Below are 15,339 nucleotides of genomic sequence, written 5' to 3' on the forward strand. Positions count from 1 at the left end.
CCTATTGTGTGAAAAAATCCTTTTAATATTTGCAATTTTTTTTAATCCCTTTTATAAGTTTGCTTAATTTATAGGCTTCATTAATTTAATGTGAGTGTAATTATTACCTTCCATTGGTGCCGCCGAAGCAACTCCTTAGAAATGTCATTTCAATTTGTTCCTAACCCTTCCTCTAACCAATGCAATCCTTCAATCTTCCAAGTGGCTAAATAAGTATCCCCTATTCTCTCATTCCTTCTCACTTCTAACCAAACTTCTCTACCATGGCTAAGAATAACCTCTCATCTTTCACTGTCATAAGACGAAGCAGACGGTTCCAAAAGACTCAAAACCCTAAAGAAACTGTCGATCTTGAGTCATCCCTTGACTCAGACACTCTCAAAATTGATAATGAGAGTAGTGACTCATCGGAGGATCAAAAGCTAAGACAGTAAAAAAGTCGGGAGGAGACCCATGGATCAAACCCTCAAAAGGCCTGCATGCAAGAAGGGGAAAGTGGAAAACACTGATTTTGGGTATGAAGACAAATTAAACTTCTACGGTCTAACTGAGAAATCGAGGTTTGAATATTATAAGTCAATATCTATGGCTTATGGGCGCTCTGTAAGTATCTCTCTTATGAAGGATGTTCACTATGATGTTGTTTCAATTTTTGACTTTCAACACCTTTCTCCTCTGTTTGATATTGTTGGAAATACTATGTATGAAGAACCTGTGCGAATGTTCTATGCCAATCTATTTTTGAATGACAAAGATGACTTGGAGTCAATGGTTCTAGGTACTCGTATTGTTCTTTATGCATATCAATTCTTGATATTTTTTTTTGCTAAGTTTCATGGTTATGATGTGTTTGTTCAAAACTCCTGGCCAAAAGATTTTAAAGTGTCCCTAGAATAGCTAAAAGCTTTCTTGTCTGAAAACCCCCTCGATATCAGTCCTAAAAGTCTTAAGTTTGAACATCGTGTATTAGCTCACATGATTTCTACTACTGTTCTTCCTAAGACTCGATCTTTCAGCACTTTAACCACTAGGGATATTTTTGTCTTGTACTATCTTGTGAACAACAAAAGACTTGACTAGTTTGTGTCGATTTGTTAGTACATGTTTGAAAGTATTAGAGACATATCATCCTCCTCTACTTGTTTACCTTATGGCTTGCTTATCTCACATATTCTAGAAGTAATGAAGGTTGATCTGGCACCTTTTTCTCCTAAGTTTATCTCAAGTTCCTATGATAAGACATCTTTTGCTATGGTGAGCTACACTTTAAGTGAAGATGGATGGGTTAGATGTGCCAAGATTGGAGGCACTCCAGTACAGGTTGAGCCAACCACTGAACCACCAGAGACTCAGTCGATTGCTGCCAACAACTTACAGCAAATTCAGCAAGGACTGGATGAAGTAAAGACCATGATCATTTCCATGAAAGAACAGGTAGACAAGATCAGAGATGTCACTAAAAACATAGTATAGATGTGGATAAGCTCAGGATGGACATGGGAGCCACATAGAGATAAGGAATCAGGACATTCTACTCCATGACAAAGAAAATGGACAAACTCACCAAAGAAGTTGAAACCTCCTATGACTCTTTCTGCACCAAAGTGATCAATACCATGAAATACTTTCAAGGGAGGAACTGAGGCCCACTATGTGTGTGTGTTTAAATACAATTTCTTTTGGTACTATTTTGTTTTTGTTTTTTTGCTTTGATCTATAAGAACCATTATTATATGCCTCAGTTGAAGGTATAATATCTGCTACCTTATATGCTATGCTTATTATCTGCGACATTACATGTTATTTTCTGTCTATATCTTCTACTTTCTTTTTGATTGATGTCAAAGGGGGAGAAGCATTAGAGTAATGCAGAGCATCAACTCGGGGAGAGCATCAAAATTCAGGTGTGCTCAAAATCAAGGGGAGCCTTCCCTAAAAAGGGAAGTGTGTTATGTTTACTCCTGTTGATTGTCATCATAAAAAAGAGGGAGATTTATACACCTAAGTTTTAATGATGACAATAATACAAATCTAATCTATTCTACTTGATTGTAGGAAATCAGGATGACAATGCTATCAACGGGAAATAAGATCAAGTACAACTGATATGGGGAAGCCAGTTTGTAAATTAAGGAGAATTATGGAAAAAGGAATCAGAAGATTCTGGTGATTGATTAATCAAGCCAAGTCGCAAATCACACCTTTAATCAGGAACGCGAATAGGAAATAGATCATTGAATCCAGCCCATCCTGTAAGGGGGATTCAGAGGCAACCCTTGGATCAAATCTCTTAAAATATTCTTGCCTCAATCAATGGTCAATCTGCAACGTCTTATTCAAAAATAAGATTACAAGATCTCAAGACTCTCATACAAGAAGGCTAGAAGACAGAAGAAGAAGCTACGTAACTTAATACATGTTTCTATATCTTTCTAGTTCTTAGTACAAATACTGTATTAGAAAACAAAACAAGAGTTGTGTCAAGTTTAGAAAAACACTGTTGCTAAATATTGTTAGTGGTGAACGAACTAAAATCACTACTGCACAATTTACTTCTGCGGCAAATCGTTTAGTTGATATATTTTCGGCATCATAATTTTATTTTCTGTTTTCAAGCTAGCTAGCTAAAGCCTTCTATAGTTAATAAAAAAAAGAAGAGAAGCAATTTTCAATCAATACTTTAAATCTTGTTGCTACTCCATCATTTTAAATAAAGCAACGCAAATAAATGTAAAAATGTCACACCAAAGGAACAGCTATGTCATGGGATTCAATAGTTTATTTATATACAAAAGAATATTGGTTTTACTCTTTTACACTGTGTGAAAGGAGATCAATCCCCTTCACTAAAGGTTATGGGAATAATAAAGAGGGCGGTGGTAGCATAGGAATAAAGCTGACCAGGCCAAATCTCAAGAGAAGTGTAGAGAGTTACTGGATTCTCTTAGAATACGTGTAGAAAGTGACCGATTCTTTAATAAAGAATGAACCGATGAGATTATAAGTTCCTGTTTCCATTTTCTTTATCAAGATATTCTTAGGTACTAAAATTATTCTGAAGTGATAAAAAAGCATAAAAACACAAAAATCAAGACAAGGTCATGGTATAAGTGGAGGTCCTATTCTCATTCTTGTATCTTCCACCTTAATATATATATATATATTGTTGTAACACACAAACCAGTTAAGTCAAAATTGCAAGGATTTCCATTAGAAAAAAAGAAAAGAAAGGAAATGGAGATGTTGGGACTTCTTAAAATAAGAGTGCAGAGAGGCACTAATCTGCCACTCAAAGATACATTTCACAGTGATCCTTATGTTGTTGTCACCATGGGTGAACAGGTATATGTTAATTCATGATTTCTGCTCTTTGACATGTTAGGTATCGGTTATGACTTGTGATCGACAAAGGCGGATCAAGGATTGTTCGACCTTGTGCTGAACTCGTTGTATTGTTAAAAATATGGGTGCAGATCTTATATTTGTTATGATTTCAGTAGGTTTTTACATCAGTATATATTTATACTTCGTGTTGGAAGTACTGGGTTATGAACACATAGCTAGAATTCTATATTCGCCTCTGATTGATTGAGTACTGATGTTCTGCAATTATCTAACAGCGAGTGAAGACTAGTTGTAAGAAGAACAACTGCAACCCTGTTTGGAATGATGAATTGACACTTGCACTGAAATATCCAAATGTTCCAGTTGTTTTAGTAAGTATTCTCTATCATTTCTTCTTCATATGTTATTTGCCACTCCTGTTATAAAAGGTTTGACTTAGATCGAAAGTGATCTTGTAAGGTTGAAAAGTTAACTGGGCCTAAGATACCTGATAAAGTATGTGCTTTTACGCGTAGATACACTAATTCAATTTCTAATATGAGGATGGTGTTATTTCAGACTGTGTATGACAAAGATACATTTAGTAAAGATGACAAAATTGGGGAAGCAGAGATAGACATCAAACCATATCTGGAAGCTTTGAATATGAGCAATCAATGCCTTCCGAATGGCGTCGAAGTTGACAGAGTTCAGCCAAACAGAGACAATTGCCTGGCTAAAGAAAGCTGCATTATATGGGAAAATGGTAAAATGATACAAGACATGACCCTTATGCTGCAAAATGTGGAATGTGGTGAAGTAAAAGTGCAAATTGAGGTGATCCCTAAAAGGATCTCTGATGATGCATTCTTCCCATAATCTTGCTTAGTAGTTGGTTACTTGGTTATGTGCAAGTCTTGGAATGAGCCTTTTATTAGGTCATTCTAATTGATAAATGTGCAAATCTTAGTTGGGATTTGCTAGGCTTTATGTAATAAATACAGGACCATCCTAATTTTGTTGTAATAAAATTACTTTGTCAGACAATGGAATTTAATGTAATCCTAATTTTATGTAATTTAAACTGTAACAGGGTCATCCTAGTTTTGTTGTAATAAAAATGGTTGTTTCTGAAAGTGATTAGTAATTGGACCATGAAATTGACTCTTAAGGATGGATTCCCTAGAGCTTACCAAGATCTATCAGAATTCAGATGGCCACTTTTATCTAATGGCCACTTTTATGATAATAACCTTTCTCCCCTATCCTAAACCTTGCAGGTTGAAAATACAATGAACTAGTTATTGAGTATTCAATGATCATCAAAGTATTTGGTATAATAGATGAGATCTCTCGACTCTCAATTTTGAGAATCGAGAAAACCCTGGTAACGCTTCTACTTAAATGACCCAATGTAAATTCAAATTAATCATGTTAATAAGTTCTTTATATCAGATATTTAAACCAAAAAAAAGTATTAAATGGAATACTAATGTTAGCGTTTGGGCTTGATTCGTGGTGGATTATCGCACAAGGCCTTCCATGATTTTTTGAAGTTGGAATGCAATTTTTTTTTTTTTTTTGGAAAGCAATTATTTAAAGTTGAAAATGGAAAACAAAATTGGTAGTGTTTTGTTTGGAAAGTTGTAGGTTTTTACATAAAAAGAAAATTATGGATGTTGAGAATTTGTGGGAAATATTTGAAGATTCGGAGAGAGATCTACAGAATGGTCGATCATAAGTTCACATCTTGTGAGACCAAAATATGTTGTGCACATCACACAAAAGATGGAAATCTCAAGGTAGAGGCTACTTGTGAATATATCTGGATGTTGATGAGTTCTTTTGAAGATATTAATATCGTATATATTCTTTAAATGACGGAATATGCTAGTTCATAATTAGCTAAATTTTCTATTTTTGCTTTTACACAGGGTCACTTGAGATTTTGCATCCTCGGACTTATTGAGATATGCTGTAATATAGTAAAAATTTCACGACAAAAAAAAAACTTATAGTAATACACGTTCAAGATACAACTTGAATTCAAAAACTAAACTTTGAAATTTTTTTCCCGACAAATTTCGCTAAAACAAACTCAAACAAAAAACTTAAAACTTTTTTGCAAGTGAAATTCGAATCTCAAACAATTCAATCCGCATGCTTAAAGTTTACTTGCAAACTACCTTTTTACCCTTAAAAATGAGTAATAATTAAATTTGTACGCGGATTAAAAAATACATGATTTAATTTAATACAAATGACCTAAGAACAACAAATAAGTAAATTAAAGAGAGAATAAACGATCAAACCAATCGCGATGGAACAATCAAGCCTCGTTTTAAGTTGAACATTGAAGTTCCAATTGAGCCCTCGATATGAGCTGAGTTGCACTTAAAGAAGAGAGTTACTAAAGAACAATTTGAATAACAGCTAAAAGACAAAAATAAACTTTTATTGCTTTGATATGCGTTTCAACAATGGTTTAAAATGAAAAAGTTCTCCCCTTTATATAGTAGTATAATTTCAATCCTAATACAAGTCTAAATAAGGCAAGAATCTTCTTTTTTCGGTAAATATCAATTTGCCGTTGTTATTGAATGAGATTTGTGCCGTAATATCCAATTGAGGGCGGATATCACGGCTTCCTTCTCATCGTGCTAAACTGTTTCTCTTTTTCCTTGGTCCCCGAACTTCATTCTACTCGGATGTGATGTTCAGCCGTACCCTATCCCAGGTGTGCAGTCTGTCCCCTCCGGTTTCAGAAATGAGGAACCTTTCGGCCTCACTCGAGATTGCATCAGATCATGCTTCCCTCTCGTCTATTTATCGGAAAGTCGAGGATAACATTATCCCTGATTTTACCCGTACACAAATAGTTCCCTCACTTTTTGGAGAGCAGATTTATCGAAGCGACGAGAAGTGATTAATTGGTCCTGCTCCCCTCTCCGTACGCTGCAATCGGGTCGATGGGTCAAAGAAACGTCCCAGCATTCGTGTCGTTCTGACTTCAGACACGTGTCAGCCGCCGATTGACCGTCCTGAAATGCGAAATGTCACGCATTATTTACCTCTTTCCCATAAAAGCTTTGGTCCTTTTTTTACTTTTTTACTTTCCGATTCCAGAACTTCTTAATTTACCCCTGAACTTTTCACTTGCTCTTAACCCCGTTCAAATCTTCATACACTGTTATTCATATCCTCATATATTCATCTTCCCATCTTCAAATCTTCATACTTTATCCTTGAATCTTCAAGTTTGACCTTAAAACCTTCATACCCACTATCATACATTCATATTTTTAAGAATTCGATGGCAAAGACTTCGAAATCTGTGCACCAACAGACCGTGCCTTCAACTTCTAACTGGGCCATGGATGCTGAGGTGGTCGTACCTGAAGTGGACCCGGAACCTCCTCTAAAGAATTTCACCTTAGGAGATTGTTCTATAGAAAACGACTTCAAGGTCAAAAAAACATCCAGGCAAGGGGATCAAGGCGAGGAGGCGTGGAGGTACATATGCTCCATCACCGATGACACACTCCCTACAGTTTGGGAGGACTGCAAGTGGGAGGAAAAAGAAGTGGTCGTCCCTGGTCATGAAAAGGACGTCCCTAAACATGTGGAGGGGTATCTAAGTGTTTACACATACCCCTTCATACTTGACCCGGTGGATACTATAGTCCTCGACTTTTGCAAAAGGTACGAGGTCTGCCTTGGGCAGATTCACCCGCCCTTTTGGAGGTTTGTGATCCTCCTCCGCCACTTCGTCAATAACACTAAGGCACCCCGATTTACCATCGACCATCTTCTTCTTCTCTAAAATCCCCAAATCTTTCGAGGGGGATTAATCAAGTTTGTTCGTTGGACAAAGAAAGCTCCATTCTCGAACATTGACGAAGATAGGGATCGAGGCTGGCAGGGGAGATTCGTTCGGGTGAAAATCGAGGATTTCATTCTCCCCGAGTTCCTGCCATCCTTGAAAAGTGGAACCTAGCTCGTAAGTTCCTCTCCTTTTTAAGTATTTAGAATTCCTTTTAGATTTTTGTTCTTCTTTCTCATCGCCTAGTTCTACCATAGTGCAACGGTTGCCTGAGTCCCTAACGCTGTTCCCCACATCAAAGAGTGAGTTGAGGGGATCTGCAAACAACTATCGTACTTCAAGCGTGAATGGCGCAAACTCTCGAAGGGCAAGTGGGAGGCCCATTCCCATGGTGATTGTTCCCCCCTGATCAAGTTTCCTTTTATATTCAACTGTCATTTTCACTAAGTCCCTCTCTTCCTTTCATAGGTTTGCCCAAGACCACCAAACTCCGGGTAGTAGACAGGGACGAGGCTTCAGCCTCACCCGATAAACTCTCTGCTTCGGGACAACCTGAGGCTGCTGTGAAGAAATAAGAGAAAAAGAAAAGAAAAAGAAAGCCTTCCAGTTCCCTGGACGCGGACGCGGACTCCGAGGCCAAGAAGAAGAGGGTAGAGGTCCGGGTTCGAAAGAGCAACAAGAAAAGTACCCGGGCTAGGGTATCGGACCCCAAATCCCTTTACCGGCTCAGGGACTACCCTAAAGATGATGACTTAGAGTTCGTCGCCCATAGGCTGGTTGTTGATGAAGAAGCACGGGCGGCATCAGGGGAAAGTAACCGGGAGGTCGAACCCCCTTTGGCTCAGGAGCCCAAAGGAAAGCCAATGGCTATGGTCTCCCGAGAAGCTACTCCTGCTCCAAGAGAAGCCGCTGGTGTCATTGACATCATTGAGTAGCCATCTCACACAAAGACTTTATTTGACGAGGCTCAAGCCATCAAAGAGAAACCTAACGAGACATCACGGGCTGCAAACGAGGCCCTCATTCTGTTCTTTGAGGGCGTGGACATCGGTGCATTGGAGGATTACTCCAATATTTGGTCACCTAGAGATCCCGAAAAATGATGTGTCGTCGGAGTCAGGCAGGACGCGTTTGAGCCCGAAGCTGGTGAAGTAATTCTCTGCCCTGAGCATGGATCCCGATCGCAAAAGAACGGTCGTGTTTACTATCCCGGTGGATACCCAAGTGCTATCCAGACCGGTTGGCATTGCCAGCTATCTTCACTTCTTGGTGACCGAAGAGGATCAAGCGAAGATGAACGAGGTGAGCGCATCGAGCCTCTTCAACAAGGCAAAACAGGCGCAGAACCGGGTATGCTTATCTTTCTTTATGTCCTTCGTGTAGCTTATTTAACCTTAGTGTATCTTCATGATCTCATCAATTTGTTTCTCGGGCCTCGGTGCTTCATCATGAAAGCTTTCATAGGTCTCGGATGGAGGTGAGCTGGCTCGAGTTCGATCTCAAGGATCAGGGCCGGCAGAAGGACATGTAAAAAGCTCTTAGCGAGAAAAGAGACGAGGCCCTCAAAGACCTCCCCATTCTCTAAGATGAGTTGGAAAAATCTCAAAAAGAGGCCTCGTCGGCGAAATGGGAGCATGTTGTACTGGTCGAGAAGGTAAGTATATTTGAGATTAATAACGAGAGGTTAGGCGTAGTAGCTAACGCCGCAACCTATCAGGTCCAAGAGAAGATAGATGTGTTCGACCAGCTCCGGGATGAGATGAACGAGCTCAAAGCTTTGGTCGAGGCGTTGAGGAGTAGGATAGATCTTTTGGCCTCGAAAAAGGAGGCTACCAAAGAGGAGTTGGCATCGGTCAAGGACCAGCTCAGGGTGATTAAGGATAAGGAAGACAAATGGTCTCGGTTGAATGATAAGCTCTGAGCATAAATGGGTTTGGCCATCTCAGAACGGGACACCCTCGGCCGGGAGTATACCGCGTTGAACTCCAAGTTAGAGGCAACTTCAACTGATTCCTCCAAAGTTGAGGATATGCTGGCCTAATACAATAACGACATGGAGAATACCGAGGCCGCTTAATAACAATGGCCGCATATATAAAGTGGCTATTACGGAGGGAGACCCTCGAGGAGATTCACGCCCGGGGGTTAGATCTATCGGCCGATATTGAAGAGGCTAAGAGGCTAGAGGCCGAGGCTAAAGAGATATATGAGCCTGAGGGTTCCGGTAGTGAATCGGGCTCTGGTGAAGACTAGGCGGACGCACCTTAGTCTATTTTTTGTTTTCTTTTGTACACATATTTTGGCTGTTTTACCGTGCCTTTGTAAATATTTTTAGAATATATAATTTTTTCCCTTCGGCTATACTGTGACTTTTAATTTTCAGTATCCGTTTGTGACTCTTTATTTGAAGAATGTTATTAATGCCTTAGCATAAAATTTGACATAATTTAGTGTGCTCGTTTTCCCAAAGCCTAGACGAGGCCTCAACTGCGCTAACAACTGTGAGTTGCTTAGGCTTCGGAATATCTGATAAAAATGAAGACTTAATGATGCTTGAATGTTTCAATTAGACACGATGGTGTTTTTCCGAGAGTGGCCTTTTTAAATAGGGTTTAATCATGTGTAAGGACCTTACTTTCTAAGTACAGACTTAGACGTCTCCGAGCCATTTTAAGTTGGCCGTAGCTTTCATGTTTGGGCCCTACCTAATATACTCGGTGCCTCTGGGATTCAATAGTCCAAGCTTTCCGATCTTATTATCGGACAATAGTCCCCGACTCGGGGAGGCCCGTGGACTCTATGCTTTTGGACCTAATATTTGTTCTAAATAACTTAACGAATATATAGATGGTGCAAATGCGAAGTGATGAAATATAGAGGGTATATTTCTTTCATTACTTTGTATGTAGAGTACATGATCGAAGGCGCACAAGCTTTCTTCTATGGAAAGAATAAGCTACACGGGTATGGCTCGTTTGACCATTTGACACTTACAATGAATTCTAATACTCAAGCCTTTGCTTTTAATATCAAATAAGAATGCCTTCTAAGGATCCTAACTTAGGGTGTAATGGCTCCCCTAGTATTTGAGACTGAGCTCGTGAGGGCTTGAATACTATCGGTCCAGTACAGGTGGTCAGCAATTTCGGCCTCAGGCCGGTCTTCAAAACTAAGGTAGCACAGTTTACTATTACCTCATTAAAAACTTTACGATAAAACCCACTTCGGTAAAAACCGGTCCAGGGGTTAAAGAGTACAATATGTGCTTTCAGACAAAATTGTCAAATTTATCCTCGACCGAATACCTGCATGAGTTAGTCAAAAGCATAACAAATTTCAAAAGGAAATTATGTTCGTGCCTTATCAGTTGTACCGCTTAAAGTCTGCCACATTCTAGTTTTTCGGTTGCTATATACGCTTCTCTAACTTGAGCTTATATGAACCTTTCCCGGTTATACCAACAACTCTATACAGACCTTCCCAGTTTGGGCCTAGTTTCCCATCGCTTGGATTCTTTGTGTGTAGCGTAACTTTCCTTAATACCAAGTCCCTGACTTGGAAATGTTAGAGGTTAGCCCTTCGGTTGTAGTATCTCCCCATTCGCTGCTTTTGGGCAGCTAACCGAACCAGGGCGACTTTTCGCCTTTCGTCCGATAAGTCCAAGCTCGCGACCATGACCTCGTCATTTGACATCTCGGTAGCTTACTAGAAACTTAGGCTTGATTCCCCTAATTCAACCAGGATCAGAGCTTACGCGCCGTATACTAAAGACAATGGGGTCGCACTAGTGCTTGACTTTGAAGTTGTTTGATATGCCCACAAGACTTCGGGCATGATTTATTTCCACTTTCCCTTCAATAGGTCAATCTCTTCTTTCAGTTTTGGAGTATAGTTTTGTTTGTTGACTTCGCTTGACTGTTCCCACTAGGGTGATAAGGTGTTGACAAGGACTTTTTAATTTTGTGGTCTTCGAGAAACTTACTTACCTTGCTGTAGACAAACTGCTTCCCTTTGTCGCAAACGATCTCGGCTGGTATCCCTAATCGGCATATTATATGATTCTAGATGAAGTTGATGACCTCTTTCTTCCAAACCTTTTCGAATGCTTGTGCTTTGACCTACTTGGAGAAATAATCGGTCATGAGTAGTATGTATTGGGATTTACCGGGTGCCCATGGCAATGGACCGATGATGTCCATCCCCTATTTCATAAACGGCCAAGGCGATAGGAACGGGTAAAGCATTTCCCCTGGTTAATAAATCATTGAGGCATGTCTTTGGCATTCATTACATTTTCGAACAAAGTCTTTCACATCCTTCTCGATCTCGTTCCAGTAATAACTGGCTCTGATCAATTTCCAAACTAGAGATTCTGCTCTCGAATGGTTTCCACAAGTACCCTCGTGTACTTCTCTTATGGAATAGTCGGTCTCCACCGGACCCAAGCACCTAGCTAGTGGCCCGAAAAAGGATTTTCTGTACAATTTTCCCTCGACCAAGCTAAACCTGGTAGCTTTAGTACGTAAGGCCCTTGACTCATTGGGATCCGATGGCAATTTTCCTTTCTCCAGGTAGTCTATGTATTTGTTCCTCCAGTCCCAAGTCAAGCTTGTCGAGTTCATTTTGGCGTGACATTCTTCTTCCAGCGAGTTCATCAACTGTACTACTGCTCCAGAGTCGAATATGTCACCTGCAACTTATCCAAGTATCTCCACATCCGTTCCTCTTTTACTTCAAACGTCCCGTGGACTTGGTTGAAGGCAAGAAGGGAGTCATATTTGGCCCGATCACCTCGGCCCCAGGCTCTTAGCCAGTTCTAGACCTACAATGATAGCCTTATATTTGGCTTTATTGTTAGTCAATTTTACACTTCTAATAGACTTCCTTATTACATTACCCGTGAGTGGTTTTAATACGATGCCCAACCTTGACCCCTTCACGTTGGAAGCACTATCCGTGAATAGGGTTCAGATCCCCGAGCTAGTCCCCGAAGTGAACAGTAATTCCTTCTCAACTTCAGGGATCAAGGCCGGCGTAAAGTCGGCCACGAAGTCTGCCAAAATCTGTGATTTTATGGTGGTTTGGGATTTGTACTCGATATCGTACTCGCTAATTTCTACAGCCCATTTGGCCAACTGGCCCGAGAGCTCGGGTTTGTACATAACATTCCTCACTGGGTACGAGGTCACGACACATATGGGGTGATATTGAAAGTACAATTTTAATTTTCTAGACGCTCTTAATAAGGGTGGATACCTTGTTTCAGCATCGCATAGGGTTCTACTAACATAATAAATAGGAAATTGCGTACCTTCTTCTTCCCGGACCAGGACGCCACTTACCGCTACCTCGGAAACTGCCAAGTAGAGGTATATTTGTTTGTCCGCCTTCGGAGTGTGCAGCAAGGGAGGGCTCGATAGGTATCGCTTCAGCTCTTATAAATCTCGTTGGCACTACGGGATCCAGGAGAAGTCGTTATTCTTTTTCAATAATGAGAAAAATTAATGGCTCTTATCTGACGCTCTCGAAATAAACCGGCCCAATGCGGCTATCTTCCTGGTCAATCTTTGTACTGCTTTAACATTGTCAACTACGATGATATCTTCTATAGCTTTTATATTGTTAGGTAGATCTCTATTCTTCGATTAGACACCATGAACCCGAGGAACTTGCTTGAGCTGACCCTGAAAGCACACTTCTCCGAGTTTAGCTTCATGTTGTACTTCCTTAATATATCGAAGGTTTTTATTAATTGTTTCAAATGGACCTCTGCTCGAAGGGACTTAACTAACATATTGTCAATATAAACCTCCATTGAGTTCCCTATTTATTCTTCGAACATCCAATTAACTAGGTGTTGGTACGTGGCACCGGCGTTCTTTAGCCCTAACGACATCATGTTATAACATTAGGTGCCAAATTTGGTTATGAAAGAAGTTTGTTCATCCCTTTGAGTGTTTTCCTTGACCCGCTCGGGCTCGATCCTGTTAGGGATGTGGCTTTGGGTATGCAACTGTGCTATTGCTGCTTGCTGAGCTTGCAACATTTTAAAAATCAATCGCAAGTTAAACCCATCACCTTCCTCTTCGTGTGATTTTCGAGATGATGGGCGAGGTGCCTCGTGAATGCTGTTTTTGAGGTCAGTTGGCAGATTGATGTTGATGGAAACCTGTGAGTTAGCGTCGACCAGGTCCGTGACTGGGACACCATTGGGATCAACAGGGGGCACGCCATTCCTAGGTACCACATTATTGTTTTCACCATGGTGGCCCGACTCGGCATCAACGTTCATGTTAGCAGACTGAGAATTTGACATCCTTAGGTTAACCTGAAATCAAACTTAAAGAACAAGTGTAAAATAGGGCGCGTTATGGAGATTCATATTAAATCACCACTAGTATCCTTTGCCCCACGGTGGGCGCCAAACTATTTACCCTTAAAAATAAGTAACAATTAAATTTGTACGCGATTTAAAGGACACGTCATTTAATTTAATGCGAATGACCTAATAACAACAAATAATTAAATTAAAAAGAGAATAAACGATCAAACCAATCACAATGGAACGATCAAGCCTAGTTTTAAGTTGAACACTGAAAACTCGTTCTGATCGAGCCCTCGATATGAGATCAGTTTCAATTAAAGAAGAGATTAACTGAAGAACACTTTGAATAATAGCTAGAAGAAAAAAATGAACTTGTATTGCTTTGATATGCATGTCAACAATGATTTAAAATGAAAAAGTTCTCCCCTTTATATAGTAGGAGAATTTCAATCATAGTTCAAGTCTAAATAAGGCAAGTATCTTCTTTTCTCGATAAATGTCGATCTGCCGTTATTATTGGATGGGATTTGCGCCGTAATATCTGGTTGAGGGCGTATATCATGCCTCCCTATTCATCGTACTAAACCGTTTCTCTCTTTACTTGGTCCCAAAACTTTATTCTACCTGGTTCCGATGTTCAGTTGTACCCGATCCCGGGTGTGCAGTCCGTCCTCTCCGGTTTTAGTAACGAGGAACCCTTCGGCCTCACTCGAGGTTGCGTTAGATCATGCTTCCCTCTCGTTTCTTTATCAAAATTTGATGATAACATTATCCCTGATTTTACCCGTACACACTACCAAATACAACAAATACCATAATCTATTCGTAAAATGAATGAATTTTACTATAGAAGTCAAATTAGGACAGTTAAATTAGTGCAAAGAGATCTATCAATTTTTTATTCTTTCTTTATGCCTCTCCCCCTCAAACCCCCAAACCTTTTTTTTTCCTTTCCAAAGAGGTCTGTATACAGTAAAATACGCTATGCTAAGTGGCCGTTTAAGAGTATGACACGTGGAATCTAAGGCGAGGGATAGTTAGAACAGAATAAATGGCAGATAATGGTGTTAACAACACACACAATCCTGAGGTTCAAGGAGACCAGCCTCATCTTGAGCCGCAATGAGGGGAACGATGCCACGCCGGTCCACGACAGAGTTGGTTCCGATGGAGCCGGGGGAGCGGATCTGGCCCCAATAACGAAAATGATCCCTTCAAGAATGAACTCTTACGGTTTATGAGAGAAGTGAACGCTTGCATGGACCAAATCCCAGGTGCACCACCGGTGCTGAAAGGACCTGACTCAAAAAAGTATACTCAATTGCCGTACAAATCAAGCGTAGCACCAGAATTAATCCCAAAGCGGTTTAAAATGTCCGACGTGCTAAAGTATGATGAAACTTCAGACCCTCAGGAGCATATTACCACCTATACAACGGCGGTGAAGGGGACTGATTTAGCTCCTCACGAGATTGAATCTGTTTTGCTGAAGAAATTTGGAGAGACTCTTACGTGGGGAGAATTGACGTGGTATTCAATGTTACTCGAGAATTCCATAGATTCCTTTGAGATGCTCGCAGATTCTTTTATTAAGGCTCATGCTGGGGCCAAAAAGGTGCAGGTCCGAAAGGCCGATATATTACGAATTGCATAAGGAGAATCCGAGTTGCTACGAGAATTCGTTAACCAGTTGCAAAAGGAGAGGATGTCGCTCCCGGCTGTTCCAGATGAATGGGCGGTTGAAGCATTGACCAAGGGACTGAATCCTAGAAGTTCAGACGCTTCCCAGAAATTGAAGGAAAGCTTACTTGATTTCCAAGCAACAACTTAGGCGGATGTCCACAACTGGTACGTGTCAAAGATAAGG

The 15,339-nt window shown here is 40.3% G+C and overlaps 1 protein-coding gene across 1 annotated transcript; it reads left to right on the plus strand.

The window, feature by feature from the left end:
• The first annotated feature begins 3,111 nt into the window (after window positions 1-3,111).
• Window positions 3,112-4,402, plus strand: LOC104116945 (protein C2-DOMAIN ABA-RELATED 7-like). The gene is made up of 3 exons (XM_009627906.4): window positions 3,112-3,342; window positions 3,621-3,716; window positions 3,904-4,402. Exons 1-3 carry the CDS (start codon window positions 3,235-3,237, stop codon window positions 4,201-4,203), a joined length of 504 nt encoding a protein of 167 aa, XP_009626201.1. The 5' UTR covers window positions 3,112-3,234; the 3' UTR covers window positions 4,204-4,402.
• Window positions 4,403-15,339: the final 10,937 nt, after the last annotated feature.

The sequence above is a fragment of the Nicotiana tomentosiformis genome, chromosome 4, assembly GCF_000390325.3.
Source record: "Nicotiana tomentosiformis chromosome 4, ASM39032v3, whole genome shotgun sequence".
Lineage (NCBI taxonomy): Eukaryota > Viridiplantae > Streptophyta > Magnoliopsida > Solanales > Solanaceae > Nicotiana > Nicotiana tomentosiformis.

Bases quoted from the DNA above. Each gene is read 5' to 3' on its own strand.
- LOC104116945 (XM_009627906.4), top strand. From the start codon at position 3,235: ATGGAGATGTTGGGACTTCTTAAAATAAGAGTGCAGAGAGGCACTAAT. The intron at 3,343-3,620 runs GTATATGTTAAT...ATTATCTAACAG, and splicing joins TTGTCACCATGGGTGAACAG to CGAGTGAAGACTAGTTGTAA. The intron at 3,717-3,903 runs GTAAGTATTCTC...GTGTTATTTCAG, and splicing joins CAAATGTTCCAGTTGTTTTA to ACTGTGTATGACAAAGATAC.